The 12972-nt window shown below is 36.1% G+C and overlaps 1 protein-coding gene across 2 annotated transcripts; it reads right to left on the reverse strand.

The window, feature by feature from the left end:
• Nucleotides 1–7683: 7683 nt before the first annotated feature.
• Nucleotides 7684–12519, reverse strand: LOC110877055 (probable caffeoyl-CoA O-methyltransferase At4g26220). 2 transcript variants are annotated; one of them, XM_022125212.2, is made up of 5 exons: nucleotides 12396–12510; nucleotides 12244–12323; nucleotides 12011–12155; nucleotides 8467–8598; nucleotides 7688–8144 (listed from the first exon to the last, which is right to left on the reverse strand). In XM_022125212.2, the coding sequence occupies exons 1-5, from the start codon at nucleotides 12435–12437 to the stop codon at nucleotides 7854–7856; spliced, it is 690 nt and encodes a 229-aa protein (XP_021980904.1). In that variant the 5' UTR covers nucleotides 12438–12510; the 3' UTR covers nucleotides 7688–7853. The 2 variants fall into 2 exon arrangements, with proteins under 2 accessions (XP_021980905.1, XP_021980904.1); XM_022125213.2 differs by lacking the exon at nucleotides 8467–8598 and having other exon boundaries at nucleotides 7684–8144; nucleotides 12396–12519.
• Between the last annotated feature and the right edge of the window lie 453 nt (nucleotides 12520–12972).

A 12972-nucleotide genomic window follows, 5' to 3' on the forward strand; every position in this document is an offset into this window, starting at 1 on the left:
GGCAAGGTGGACGTGGAGCTCTCTCCAAATCCTGAATACGACGTGTCAATGCATCCTGCTGCATCATCAAGGATGTAAGTATGTCCTCCGTAGTGTACCCAACATGGTACGGGTGATACGGATCAGACAATGGCATGATAGGGGGCGTAGTCCATAAAAATGGCTCGCTCGATGGTATGAAAGATGGTGCAGTAGGTGGTGCAACATGGGGAAACTGAGATGTGAATGGTAAACATGATGACAGTACGGGTGGAACAGAAACAGGCGGCTGCCTCGATGACCCCTCTCCAGGACGAGGTGGCGGTATGTCCTGGAGGAACGTAATGGGAAGATCAGTGCGATGATCATCCGTGGTGTGTGGGGGAAACAATGGAATATCAGTGGGTGCAGAAACAGGTGCTACTGGAGGAGTGATAGGTAGCACAAACGATGGGTAATCGTCATCGTCATCGATCCACCCGTTGCGGGTGTCAGCGTAACGAGGGTCTATGTGAGCACCAAAAGGTGCACGGTCAAACAGTACCGGCACGGGATCAGGTAACGGTGCATCAACAACAGGATCATCCATCAAGGGTGGAGCAACAACGGGAAGATCAGCAATGGGTATATCATCAACAAGAGGTGCAATGGCCGGTGCACCCATATCAGGCGATGCAACGGCTGGGGCCTCATCAATAACAGGGTCATGGTCAACAACAGGCTCGGGGGCCATGACGGGCTCGGGGTCAACAAGGTCCATGTCAAAATCAGCAGGAATGTCAAACAAAGGATCAATAGGAGCTACGGGCGCCTCTAAGGGCTGGTCCAAGTGAATAAACTCGATCTCCTGGTCAGGATCGAAGTCAGGGGGAAAGACTGGATCAAAATCCTCATCGACCTCGTGGTCAAACTCGAACTCATGTGATGGACCAGGTGCAGCTGACATCGCCATGTTGGGGTTGGCGTCAGAAGAGTGATGCTGCACACTCTGGTCGTGCAAAGACGCAGATGCCACAGACTCCAATGAGTCCGGGACATGTGAACCAACAGGAAGCTCCTCTACAGGTGCCTCAGCAATGGGAAGAATAACGTCAGCATCGATCGGGGCCCCACCCTCATAGTCGTCCTCAGGCGGACCCTCCTCGAACAAATCAATGTCGTCATCAGATACAACATCGAGTGGCGCAGCCACCACGGGGAAAACAGCAAGCGGAACGGGAGCAGGGATCACCGCAAGAGGTAAATCCCCAGCAGGAATGCCATCAGCAGGCTGTATCTGAACTCCGATGTCTGGCAGCGCGAAGGGCTGAAAATCGTCGTCATCTGTACTCGTGGTGTCTGAGGTGTTTACGCCTCCCTCTGATGGTATCTCGTAATCTGATACAACTGCCATGGGGTCTACTGTGTCTGATACTCCTGTGTTTGAAGATGAAACCATGGTGTCTGTAACACAATCACATATATCAACATGATATCAATTAAACATGTAAGTCACAATAAAGCAAACAAGTAATTCTCCTAGTCTCCTAGACTACCCTTCTAGCCTCTCAGACTGAACTTCCTAGCCTCTCAGACTAACTCCCTTGCCTCTAAGATCAACCTCCCAATCTCTAAGATTGAACCCTTCAGTCTCTAAGACCGAACCTCCCCAGCCTCTAAGGCTGAACCTCCCTCAGTCTCTAAGACTGAACTCACTCAGTCTCTAAGACTGAACTCCCTCAGTCTCTGAGGCTGAACTCCCTCAGTCTCTAAGACTGAATTATAATTTTGAAAAAGTGTATTTGTGCCTTTTATTTGTAAAAATGTTTTGTGCACTGGATCTGGACGTTTTAGTGTATGCAATGTAAAAAAAAGTTTTCGTGAGAGCCCTAGTGATCATAGTCTAGACTCGAGAAAGAATCCTAGTTCGCTATGATCGATGCTCTGATACCAAGCTGTCACACCCTGGCTTTTGCAGAAGCGTGTGTTTATTTGGTGTGACTTCTTAATACCATAGCAATTATCATAACCATGCTATATGAAAATAAAACACATGATGTTCATCCATTCGTCAAGTTTTAAAAGTTACCATGACAACATTGTTTAAAAGTCGACACATGAGACGAATTACAACCATGACATAATTAAAGACTTGTTCATACGACACGACATACAACTTGAAATAAAAACACAGTTTAAGACTTGTAACCCGTCCAGGCAAGGGTCACACTTCCTAAACTCAGATGACATCATTATTCCCTACGCAACTTGACGTGATTGCATACCTTGCCAGATCCACTAATTTCCTGAAATACATATAGTTTGAAAAATCAACAAAAAGTTGAGCGAGTTCATGTAAAAGAGAGTATGTATAAACCTTTAAAGTATGTATAAAAGTTCCTAGTATGTAGCAATAAGGAAAAAAAGATCACCAATGGGTTGCAAAGCCACTGGTATGTGTGAGAAAGTGCAGGGAAACTCAAACCTAGCAAATTTGTTACCGGGCTTCGGCTGGAAGACACAGTCACCTCTATGGGCTGCCCCGGCCTCACGGGTGTGGGCTCGCTACACCTAAATAGATCTATCACTCTTGTGTCCCTCGGTCCTAACAGCGAGGATTAATGGCCTCAAGTGTTGTACCCACCCCTCACATGATCTAGTAGTATAAACCCTCTCTACGCTAACCATACCATGTAATAAATGTTTGTAATAATTGTCGCATGTATTTCACCCCCGAAGTATAAAACTGAAAACAGTAAAGAGAAAAGGGGGACATGAACTCACAGAAGTGCGTATCCTGAAACGTCAATCTCAAACTCGATCCGCTGTGTGACGACCTACACGAACTAATGCCTATTAGACGGATGGCCGTGCCTTGGCTTAGGGTTTAACGTTCTTGGAAAAATAGTTAGGCAACTATTTCGTATTCACACTTCTTAATTATTTTGATATGTGTATTTCCTTCCCAAGGATGGGGTTTTTATACATGTACACGTTATAATTCTGAAAAATATATTTTAAGTCCCACTTAGAAAATATATTTTCATCACTTCTCTAAAACATTTTAATTCCAAAATATATATATATTTTCCCAAAAATATTATATTTTACTTCATACATTTTCCAAAATAATACTTATCAAAATATACATATAAGAGTATTTTCCGAAATACTACGTAAGTTACTTTTTAGCGTGTCGTAAAGCAACAATATTTGTGTAACTTAAATATTTATTTTGTGAGAGCGTTGGTATTATTTTGGAGTCGTAATTTCATGGTATTTTCAAGTTATATTATTTTTACCCTAAAAATAATATATCTAATACACAGAATAACAAACAATCACACTAGCGTTTTATTATAAAATATATATTCTAAATATATATTTGTCAAATTTTATTTACGAAAATCCACCTCCGGTACTTGGTATTTTGTAATAAAAATCATGGCGAAGTTTATTTAGAAAAATAATGTTAAAAATATATTTGTAACCATTTGTTAGAAAATATTTCTAAGTGTTGAAATTCTGGAAAAAATTCGCCAGAGTTTCCTTTGTAAATGGAGGTGTCCATGCTTACTAGCATATCATTTTCTTTTGTAAAATCATTCAATTAATCATCATTCAACAATATACCATCTCTAATCACCAATCTTGACAAAAATAAGCATAAATCATAAGCTTATGAACTTGATATATTTATAAAAGCAAGTAGTAACTTACTAGCATGATTAGTGAGTCTTGTTACCTTTAAAAATGTGGTTAGTTTCTTAAAAACTTTATTTTTAAAGGATTTGGACATTTACAACTTCTAGTCATGATTTCCAAAATACTTCTTTGTGAAATTTTCTTGTTACACAAGTGTTTATACACTTGTTTACTTACTAAAAATATGATTAGTTTATGTAAGATCCTCTTTTTAACAAAACTCATATCTTTCACTTGGTTCTTTCGAAAAACCACTCATAGATCTTTAGATCTACAAGTTTACAACCCATTTTGATTATTTATTATTCAAGAAACATGTATGTAATCAAGTTCATAGCTTATGTGTGGATGATTTCATCATTCACAACATTTTTAACCTTCACATCTTGCTAGTTCATGTCTTTAAACATGATCTAGCAAGTCTATGTGATGAACCATAACATTTATCTAACAAACAACATACACTAAGCATAACAACACAAGATCAACATGATTTCATCACTACTTTATCCATATTTCATCTTTAGTTAGTTTATACTTCAAGACTTTTATTATGTTCTTTAGGGTTCTTAACATTTCATCATCCTTTTCACTATTAACCACCAAAAATATGAACAAGATGAAGATCTAAGGCACTTACTACTAGCACAAGGCTAGGGGTGTTTCAAAGCGTAAAAGTGATGGATAAAAGAAAACGAGAGCGCTCCTTGAGCTTCCGAACACACCAAGCTTAGTTGTAGAGCCTCTTGCACCTTTGGGTATGTATGGTTTGCTTGAAGGAAGCTTGAAGGTGGTGGTATGGTGGTGGCGGCCGAACCCAAAGAAGGAGAAGAGAGAGTTGTGTTGATGTTTGATGTTGAGAAATGAGAAGATGGTTATCTCTCATGCTTATTTATAAACCATATTTCAACATTATCCTTCATACAATATGTTTCATTAACCAACAACATTGGAATAAAATATTGAAAAGAAAACAAAGGGGTGGGTCACCCTATGGTGACCGTCGCCCAAGGGGGGGGGGGTATGGGGTTGGGTTGTAATGTTATGGTTACAATCTAGTTGGATTTAAATTGTTAAGTTAGTGCATGAAGGTGTGTGTTATAATATAAAATGTGTTAGGGTGTTCGGGGACCCTAACTAGCTCAGAAAAGTAAAAGCAGTGTGTTTGGCAATATTTTTGTGTTCCGGGTAAAGTCCGGTTGTTCGGTTGGATGTTGATCCATTAAAGTGCTAAATTAATCTATAAAGTGTCTTTTATATTACTTTTAGTGACACATTTAATTCCCAACACTTTAGAAAATATCTAGGACTATTTTGCCAAGTTTTTACACTTTACTAGCATTGTTAAATGCTGAATTTTGGTTATTTAGTGCAGAATTCTGTACTTAAAGTATGTTTTAGGCACTTCCGGGCACTATAACTATCACCTAGTGACGCGGTTTTATGGTCCTCACCTCCCTACACTCCCTACTAGTGTTGTATTCTATCTCTGGCTCATACTGGCCTAAAAAACATTGTCTGTCTAGGTGCTGGCATTGTCAATATGTTTTCTAGGTTATTCGCTCATTGTGCTAACTGTGCTTTGTGCATCAAGTTTGTCACTAATGTTTGTGTGAAATAAATAGAGTGACAGTATAAAATGTGATGCATATGTATGTATGTATCCGAAAACAGAAAGCAGTTTAATCACAGTTGAAATCAAGCACAGTCATTAAGCATAAATTAATTATTAATTAATTGTACGGATACCTGTAAATGTGTAAATGTGAGGGTTGTCACATTGAAGCTTGAAAGACTACTAGTCTTGTCATAAAACATAAAGTTAATGTATTAACTTTCCAAGCAAGTTCAAGGCCTAGAGACTTGGGGGTCTTATGGGTGAATCAATAAACCTAGAATGATAGCTTTCTATGCAAGTTTCCAGGAGTTTCAAACTTGAGGGACTTGAAGTGGCATTTAGAAAAATAAAATTTAAAACATATTTCAATAACAAAAACCCTAGGCCACCCCTCCACTCCCCATACGACCATACGGATATCTCTCTCATCTGTCTCTCTTTCTCTCTCTCTAGGCGTTTTCAAGAGGTCAAGAAACCGTAATCCTTCTTGTTTGATCTTCATCTCCATCTCTAGGTAATCCATTTAAGGTTTCAATTATAGTTCTATTTGTATGAAAGCTTGACTGCGTTTTTTTTTTCTTATTTCTTCATGTTTTTAACGTTTATGATGATTTCATGTAGTGTAGGGTTGTTAGAATTCATACTTGATTGGTGATTGATCACTTATGTGTTTGGTTAGTCATTAGGGTTCGATTATTGCATGATATTGGTTTGAACCTTGTTAGTTCTTGATGAATTAGTTGATGTATAACCTGAATTATAATGATTACCTGCTGTATATGATGCATATGGTTCGTTTTGTTTCCTAAGTAATCGTTTATGGAAGTCGGGCAACAAAACAAGTTCTGTCCTGAAAGTTACAGCCTATTTTAATCGGCTGTAACGGGGTACAAACTTAAAAAAAACGTGCAATTTCTGAACCTATGATGTGCTTCCAGAAATATCTTTCAAACCCCACTAGAATGGCATTTTTCGACGAAAATTGAATGTTTTATGAATTTTTCCGTATCGAAGTTTCAGGCTGCGTTTTCTGGCTGCAATAATGGTTGCAATGAATGTTAGTTTACTTTTGAGTATTTTTTGTGAATATTAATGAATGTTAATGGCTGCAATAATGGTTGCAGTGAATGTTAGTTTACTTTTGAGTATTTTTTGTGAATATTAATGAATGTTAATGGCTGCAATAATGGTTGCAATGTTAGAATGGCTGCAAACATAATGTTTTGGCTACAAACATGGCTGCAAATATGAGTCAAATCCAGTGCATATAACTTATAAAATTAATCCTCTACTGTTTTGACTAATGCTTGGAAAGAATTGGTTGGAAGTCTAAACGTTGTGGATGAAGACGGTTTAGGATTAGGGTTTATGAGGAAAAATGGAGGGAAATTGAGTATTAAAAGGGGTGGGTTTTTAGCAGGGATTTAAAAAAAGAAAAATAAAAAAATAATAAGAAATGACCATTTTACCCTTCACTAAACTGAAGTTTTAAACTATGGTTAGTTTTTTAGACTAAAATGGCACGTTTCGAAAATGTCAGGGAGAAAAATTATACAATTTTGAAATTTGATCTGAAATGACATAGGTGTACAAACCACAAGGACGTAAATGATACTTAACTCTATAAATTTTGAACTCCCCTTTATTACATATAGTGACAGACATAGCTAGTCACTTCCACTTTATACATTTTTGTTAATTCCTGCTGCTTAACTATGTTGTATGGAACCTTCCTCTATTTTACAAAGTTTCAACCACTTAGATATCATTATAACATGTTAACATCAGATCTTGGTTTGCAATTTATTTTGGTATAACATTTTTCTATTTATCACTAATATGACACATTTATAACTATGTTTTATTGTCAAACTGTACATTTATAGAGACTGACCAAGTATTTAATAACCATATTTCTCAAAGTTTTAAGTTTTTCTAGTTGGCACGTTATCAAAGAAATCTATTCTACCCCATAATTAAGTTAGATAATCAACAAATTACATTAAATTCCGAATAATCGTCAAACTTTCTCCGTATAAGACCACACGGTGCGGGTTTGGTTTGGTGGCGTTTATGCCTTTCCACGCCGCACACACCACCCGGGAACGGCGTTGTGTGTGGGGCGGACTGTTTTCCACCAGCGTCGAGACAATGGTTGGGTTGATGTGGCATTTGTCTATTGGTATTAATGATTTCTTTTGAAATTAATAGATTTTTATTAGTTTATAAATATAAAATCATAACAAAAAGTGTGCCACGTTTCGAATAACGCCACTTTTCCACGTCCCGTCCCACACCTTCCGTTTTTGCATCACGCCACTTTTTTGACGCGTGCTTACGTGTTATCCACATGTCGCATAACGCCTCATTTTAAAGTCCTCCACACCGTATAGTCTAAAAACTTCTGAAATTATGTCTTTATTATTTAAAAGTATATTTATTGACTTGTTTATTTCATTTAAATGGTATCACCACATATACCTTACACCACAATCAAAGGCTAATAGGTATAAGGCATCATCAAAATAACTTCAACGGATCTATTCATAACAAAGAAGACACGACTCAATATCTAATAGACACGCCGACAAATGGTGATGCCATCACCTAAGGGAGCCATAGAGATCTTCACACGAGGGTCTGTTGCAAGTGCTTTGTTAAACTGTAAAACACTAGTTCGCCCTTGTTTTAGAACTTCAGGAACCAAATCCTCGGACTTGGCAACAGATCCATACCAGAGCGTGTTGTCATACACAATGATCCCGTTCACCTTCACAAGTTTCACCACTTTCTCATGATAGTTAAGATAGTTTATTTTGTCCGCATCAACATATACATAGTCGAAGCTTCCTTTGTTATCAGGCTAGAGAGAGAACAAACCATCAAATTAGTTATAAAATCAAATGTAATGGGATGAAATGACCTATTGTAAATCCATTTTGCAAACATATCAATAATCCATTTATATAATCTATTAACAACATACCATATATTGTTTTTAAATTAGGAAACACACGCACACATATATTAATATTTATTAATATTTATGTATGTATATGGTGTGTTTACATTTAATCGAATTGTGCTGCATATGTATCTAAACATTTATACATGTGTGTTTATAATTTATAAACCTATATAATAAAAAAAAATCAATAAAATGTTACAAGTTAAAGAAAACATACATTTTCAAGTAGTTTATCAAGAGCTGGAATACCCTCTGATTCGATGAAGTCGATCTTGTGCTCGACACCAACTTTTTCTATAACCGGCCTACCGATTTCATAATATTCCCGATTTACATCTATCGCAACAATCTGTATAAATTATAAACTTTAAATTCAAAGTGATCAAATCATGTCAAAAATAACACCGAACATGATACGAGTCACCCTAATTGAAAGTAAGAAGAAAATTATTGAAAAGTATTGTTTCGTTTCTCTCATTTAGTTCTTGGAGTCTAGCCCATTCAACAGGTCTCTTAGGAGATTAGCCATCTCGAATTGGCTCTGTATCAGAACATCTACTAGAAGTTGCAAGATTGAACAAGTTACATGGGTCAAAACAACTTGTTGTCCTTCCTTTAGTAGACCCTAACATTTTTTGTTAATAAATAACTAATTTTATATTAGCATGTTTGTGAGATTAATAAATTCGTTTTTATTGTGTTGCATTTGTTCGTTATTTAAAAAAAACACATAGTAAGATCCGTTCATGTATAAGGCTGAGCGGGGCACCAGCAGGGAGTGGCCGCGGTGACCCTATTCCCCCAGCGGGAACCGCCGCCATCCCTGCGGTGACCGAAGAAGGAAGGGGGAGAGTGTGGGGCCACCATCAAATTGGGGTGTGAGGGGAGATTAAGAGAGGAGTTAACGTGACATAACCTGATTGGGTGCGCGTAAGAGAGGGGACTCCCCTCTTAGGGGAGTGCCCCGCTCACCCTAAGTAAATAGATCCAAAATGTTATCACGTAAATTTGTTTGACCATAAATTTAAGTAAGGCTACAACCATTGGTGTCCAAAAAATGGAAAAAAAAAGGGTGATATTATACACCCCCCCTATTTACTAATTACACCCCCTCTATAAAAACATCACATCCATCAATCCATCCATCAATCCTTTGCTTTTTGTTTTTAGTCTTTTTTGTCTTTTTGTTGTCTTTTTATTATATTTTAGTGTCTTTTTGTTATTATTATTATTTACTATTAGTAATGAATTATTATTATTATTATTATAACCTATAAAATTTTTTAAAATTTTAGGCCCCGAGGTATATAAAAAAATTCGGTTCATAAGAGAATTTCCTACATAAGAAAAACAAAAAAGAGCGACAAAAATATATCAAATAATAACGTGAAAAAATAAATTAATAAAATATTATATTATCTAAACCAAATTCAATATATAATTATGGTTTGTGGCAGATAGTGAAAAGATACAGCTAAAGAAATAAATATAATATAAAAAAAGTAGTAGGGGACGCACACTTTTAAGAGATAGAATCCCATATTCACCTAAACCATTATCATTTTCTTTATCCATCATCATCTTCCATATTTTTTCTTTCTAAGTTTCAGACTCACCGGAGCACAATGATACCTCTTGCATTCCGGTAAAACTCTTAAAAATTACATCAGAAATCTTCTCTTTTAACTTTTATTACAGATTTGCCGAGTTCAAGGGGTGCGATTACAAAATTTCAAGAGGAGCTTCGGTAGTAGCCTTCGCTCTCTACAGTTAAAGAGATGTTTGGTGACGAGGTGTGACCCGCATCGGTCAACCCGACCCGGTTACAACCTATTATATTAATATAAATACAAATGATTATTCTAGAACTTTCCATATCTACATGGAAGTTGCACAACCAAATCTCCAACTTTTCGGGAAGATCATGTAAATCTCTAACTTATCGGAATATATCCTAGGTTAAAGGAAACCCTAATGGAAAACCTATAAATAGAGGTAAACGTATAAGGTATGATCATCTTGCTCTCATACATCTTCTTCTCCTAAACTTCTTTCATAAACCAATACTTATTCTCACGCCGGAGGGTGGTTACAGGAATAACCCCATTCCTGTAACGAGTCCTAACGGTGTTTCTGTTTTGCAGCCAAGCGTTCGGGTCACTAATCATTGAAGCCCTAGGTACTGCATAGGTCAGTGTTTCTTCATTTGGATAATATATATTTTGTAACTACTCAAGCTTGTTCACCTAAATTTTATAACTAATATTAGTTCACTTTTAGGTGTTCAAGTCTCGTGAAGAGTTGATGGAATGGGTTAGAAACACCGGACGTAGTCTTGGTTACGCTATTGTGACTAAAAGATCGAAAGCTAAAAATGGCTACGTGTCTAAAGTTGTACTTATGTGTGATCGTGGTGGTGTGTATAAATCAGATAAAGATTCAAGTAGAGAGACCGGCACTAGAAAGATAAATTGCCCGTTTGAAATGGTAGGGAAATTTTCAAAAAAGAATGGTTCTTGGACGTTAAAAGTAAAACCTGGTGAGCATAATCATCCACCCGGAGAATATATGGAGGGACACCCAATCCTTAAACGATTGACACCTAATGAACACCAATTGGTGGCAGAGTTGACGGGGAAGGGTGTGTTCCCAAAAGATATTTTAGGTGTTATCAAGGAGCATGATGAAATAATGTCTCTACAATTAAAAACATATATAACGCACGTGATAAAATTCGAGCAACGGATCATAAAGGGAAATCTTTGATGGAGGTGCAAGGAGAGTATCCAATTGCCAGCACAAACAACCTATGGAAATTAATGAGAGAAAATGATGCAGCTGGCTGGGAGAATATATTTGAATCACGTCAAAATATGTATAAGTCTTGGATAGCACAACCTGCTACATTTGGGGGGAGTATAGATTAAACCTCGGTATGTAAATTATTAAATGATAATAATTTTGTAAAAAAGTACTTATTTTTATATAGCTTTTGTTACAGCTATAAATATAATTTGATAAATTATAACAATAAAAACTAATAATAAATACTATATCATAAAAATAATAATAATAATAATAATAATAACTAATTAATAAACAAATACAAACAAATACTAAATAACTAATAATTAAAGAAATGAATAAAAAAAAGACAACAAAAAGACAAAACAGGCTAAAAACAAAAACCAAATGATTGATGGATGTGATGTTTTTGATAGGGGGGTGTAATTAGTAAATAGGGGGGTGGGAATAGAATGAGCCAAAAAAAATCAATTAAAACTTACAACCAGGTTGTGGTGTCAACTTTGGTTGAGGATTTTTTTTAATATTTTAAAGATGCTACATGTTGGCTAGTGAATGGTTACTTATAATTATGTTTTCCATTTTTGTTTTATAACAATTAATTCTATCTAAAACATGATTTTCTTTAATAACTTTTTAATATTTAATTATTAAAAAAATCTGAATACAATATCGATATAAATTTTATTAAAAACCAAGTTCCTTCAAAAAAAGTATATTTTTAATTATTTTTTTATAAAAAATGCAGTATCTTTGTTTTTCCGCATGTACTGATCTTACTGGTAATTATTTTTAACACATTTATGGATAAATAATAAGCGTAAAAATATATATTTAATAAAAAAATGTTTTAAAGGTTGGGTTGTGAATATGAGTAGAAGGTTGAGGTAGGTTGGGTTGGAAAATGTTGTGGATGGACATAGCCTAATAACTAAAGCGTAGCAAAAACCACAAACCTTGCCATCTTCAGGAATCGTAAGCGCGGTTAGTAGCAACGAGTAACCCGTATAAACCCCGAGCTCTAAGGTCTTTTTCGCACCAGTGAGCTTCAACAACATCTCAATCATCTGGCCCGCATCCGGTGAAGTACCCATAAAAAACCTACAAATCAAGATTCAATAACTCACGCAAGTTTCAAACTATACAAAATACAATATTCCTATAACTTGTTTTATGCGGCGAAACTAACAACTGATGTGAAGCGGTAAGCGCTCTGATCTCCTTCAACGGTTCGGGTTCCTGAGGGTAGACATTAGTCTCCAGGATGTACTACAAAAGAAAGTTGGTAAATTTAAAGATTTGAAACAAAAGTTGATCAAAAGTTGTGTGAGAAAACTAAACCTTGTATAGCTCATCACTTTGCAACAAACCTTTATTTTCCATTGCTTTTGGATCTGTGAGAAATGGTGTGATTTGTGAAGCTTTTTGAAGATATATATATAAACCCAAGAGGATTAGTAGTGTGTTAGAGATAGAGTTTGTTACGTTAGTTATTTTATCTTGTTTGTTGTTTACATTAAATTCCGTATATATAACTATTAGCCCATTAATTATGATCTAAATATTTAAAAAAAAAAACAAACAACAGTACAAAACTATCATCAGTGGCGGAGCTAGCTCACTAATTTAGTGTTACGTTTTATTGCTGGAGAGAGTCGGTGGGTAAAGCAATTGACTAACGAATTTTTTTCACGCTATATTTTTTGTGTGTGTATATATATAATAGAAACAAACAAACAAAATGTGAGTTGGTCTGGTGGTAAAGCCTCCTTATTCTCCATCAATGAAAGATCTTGAGAGAGAAAGTGTGAAACAGATTGATTGAAGTTGGGTTGTTGCAACAAATGATAGGTGAACGATTCCATATCATAGCCAATCAAATTCGATAAGAAAGAATCAATTTTAGTGACGTTTAAAC

Source organism: Helianthus annuus, chromosome 9 (genome assembly GCF_002127325.2).
Source record: "Helianthus annuus cultivar XRQ/B chromosome 9, HanXRQr2.0-SUNRISE, whole genome shotgun sequence".
Classification (NCBI taxonomy): Eukaryota; Viridiplantae; Streptophyta; class Magnoliopsida; order Asterales; family Asteraceae; genus Helianthus; species Helianthus annuus.

Excerpts from the sequence above, each read along its gene's own strand:
- LOC110877055 (XM_022125212.2), bottom strand. The coding sequence starts at position 12,437 with ATGGAAAATAAAGGTTTGTTGCAAAGTGATGAGCTATACAAG. Across the intron at positions 12,324-12,395 it reads AAAGTGATGAGCTATACAAG|TACATCCTGGAGACTAATGT; the intron begins GTTTAGTTTTCT and ends TTTCTTTTGTAG. Across the intron at positions 8,145-8,466 it reads TTGATAAACTACTTGAAAAT|CCTGATAACAAAGGAAGCTT; the intron begins GTATGTTTTCTT and ends TTCTCTCTCTAG.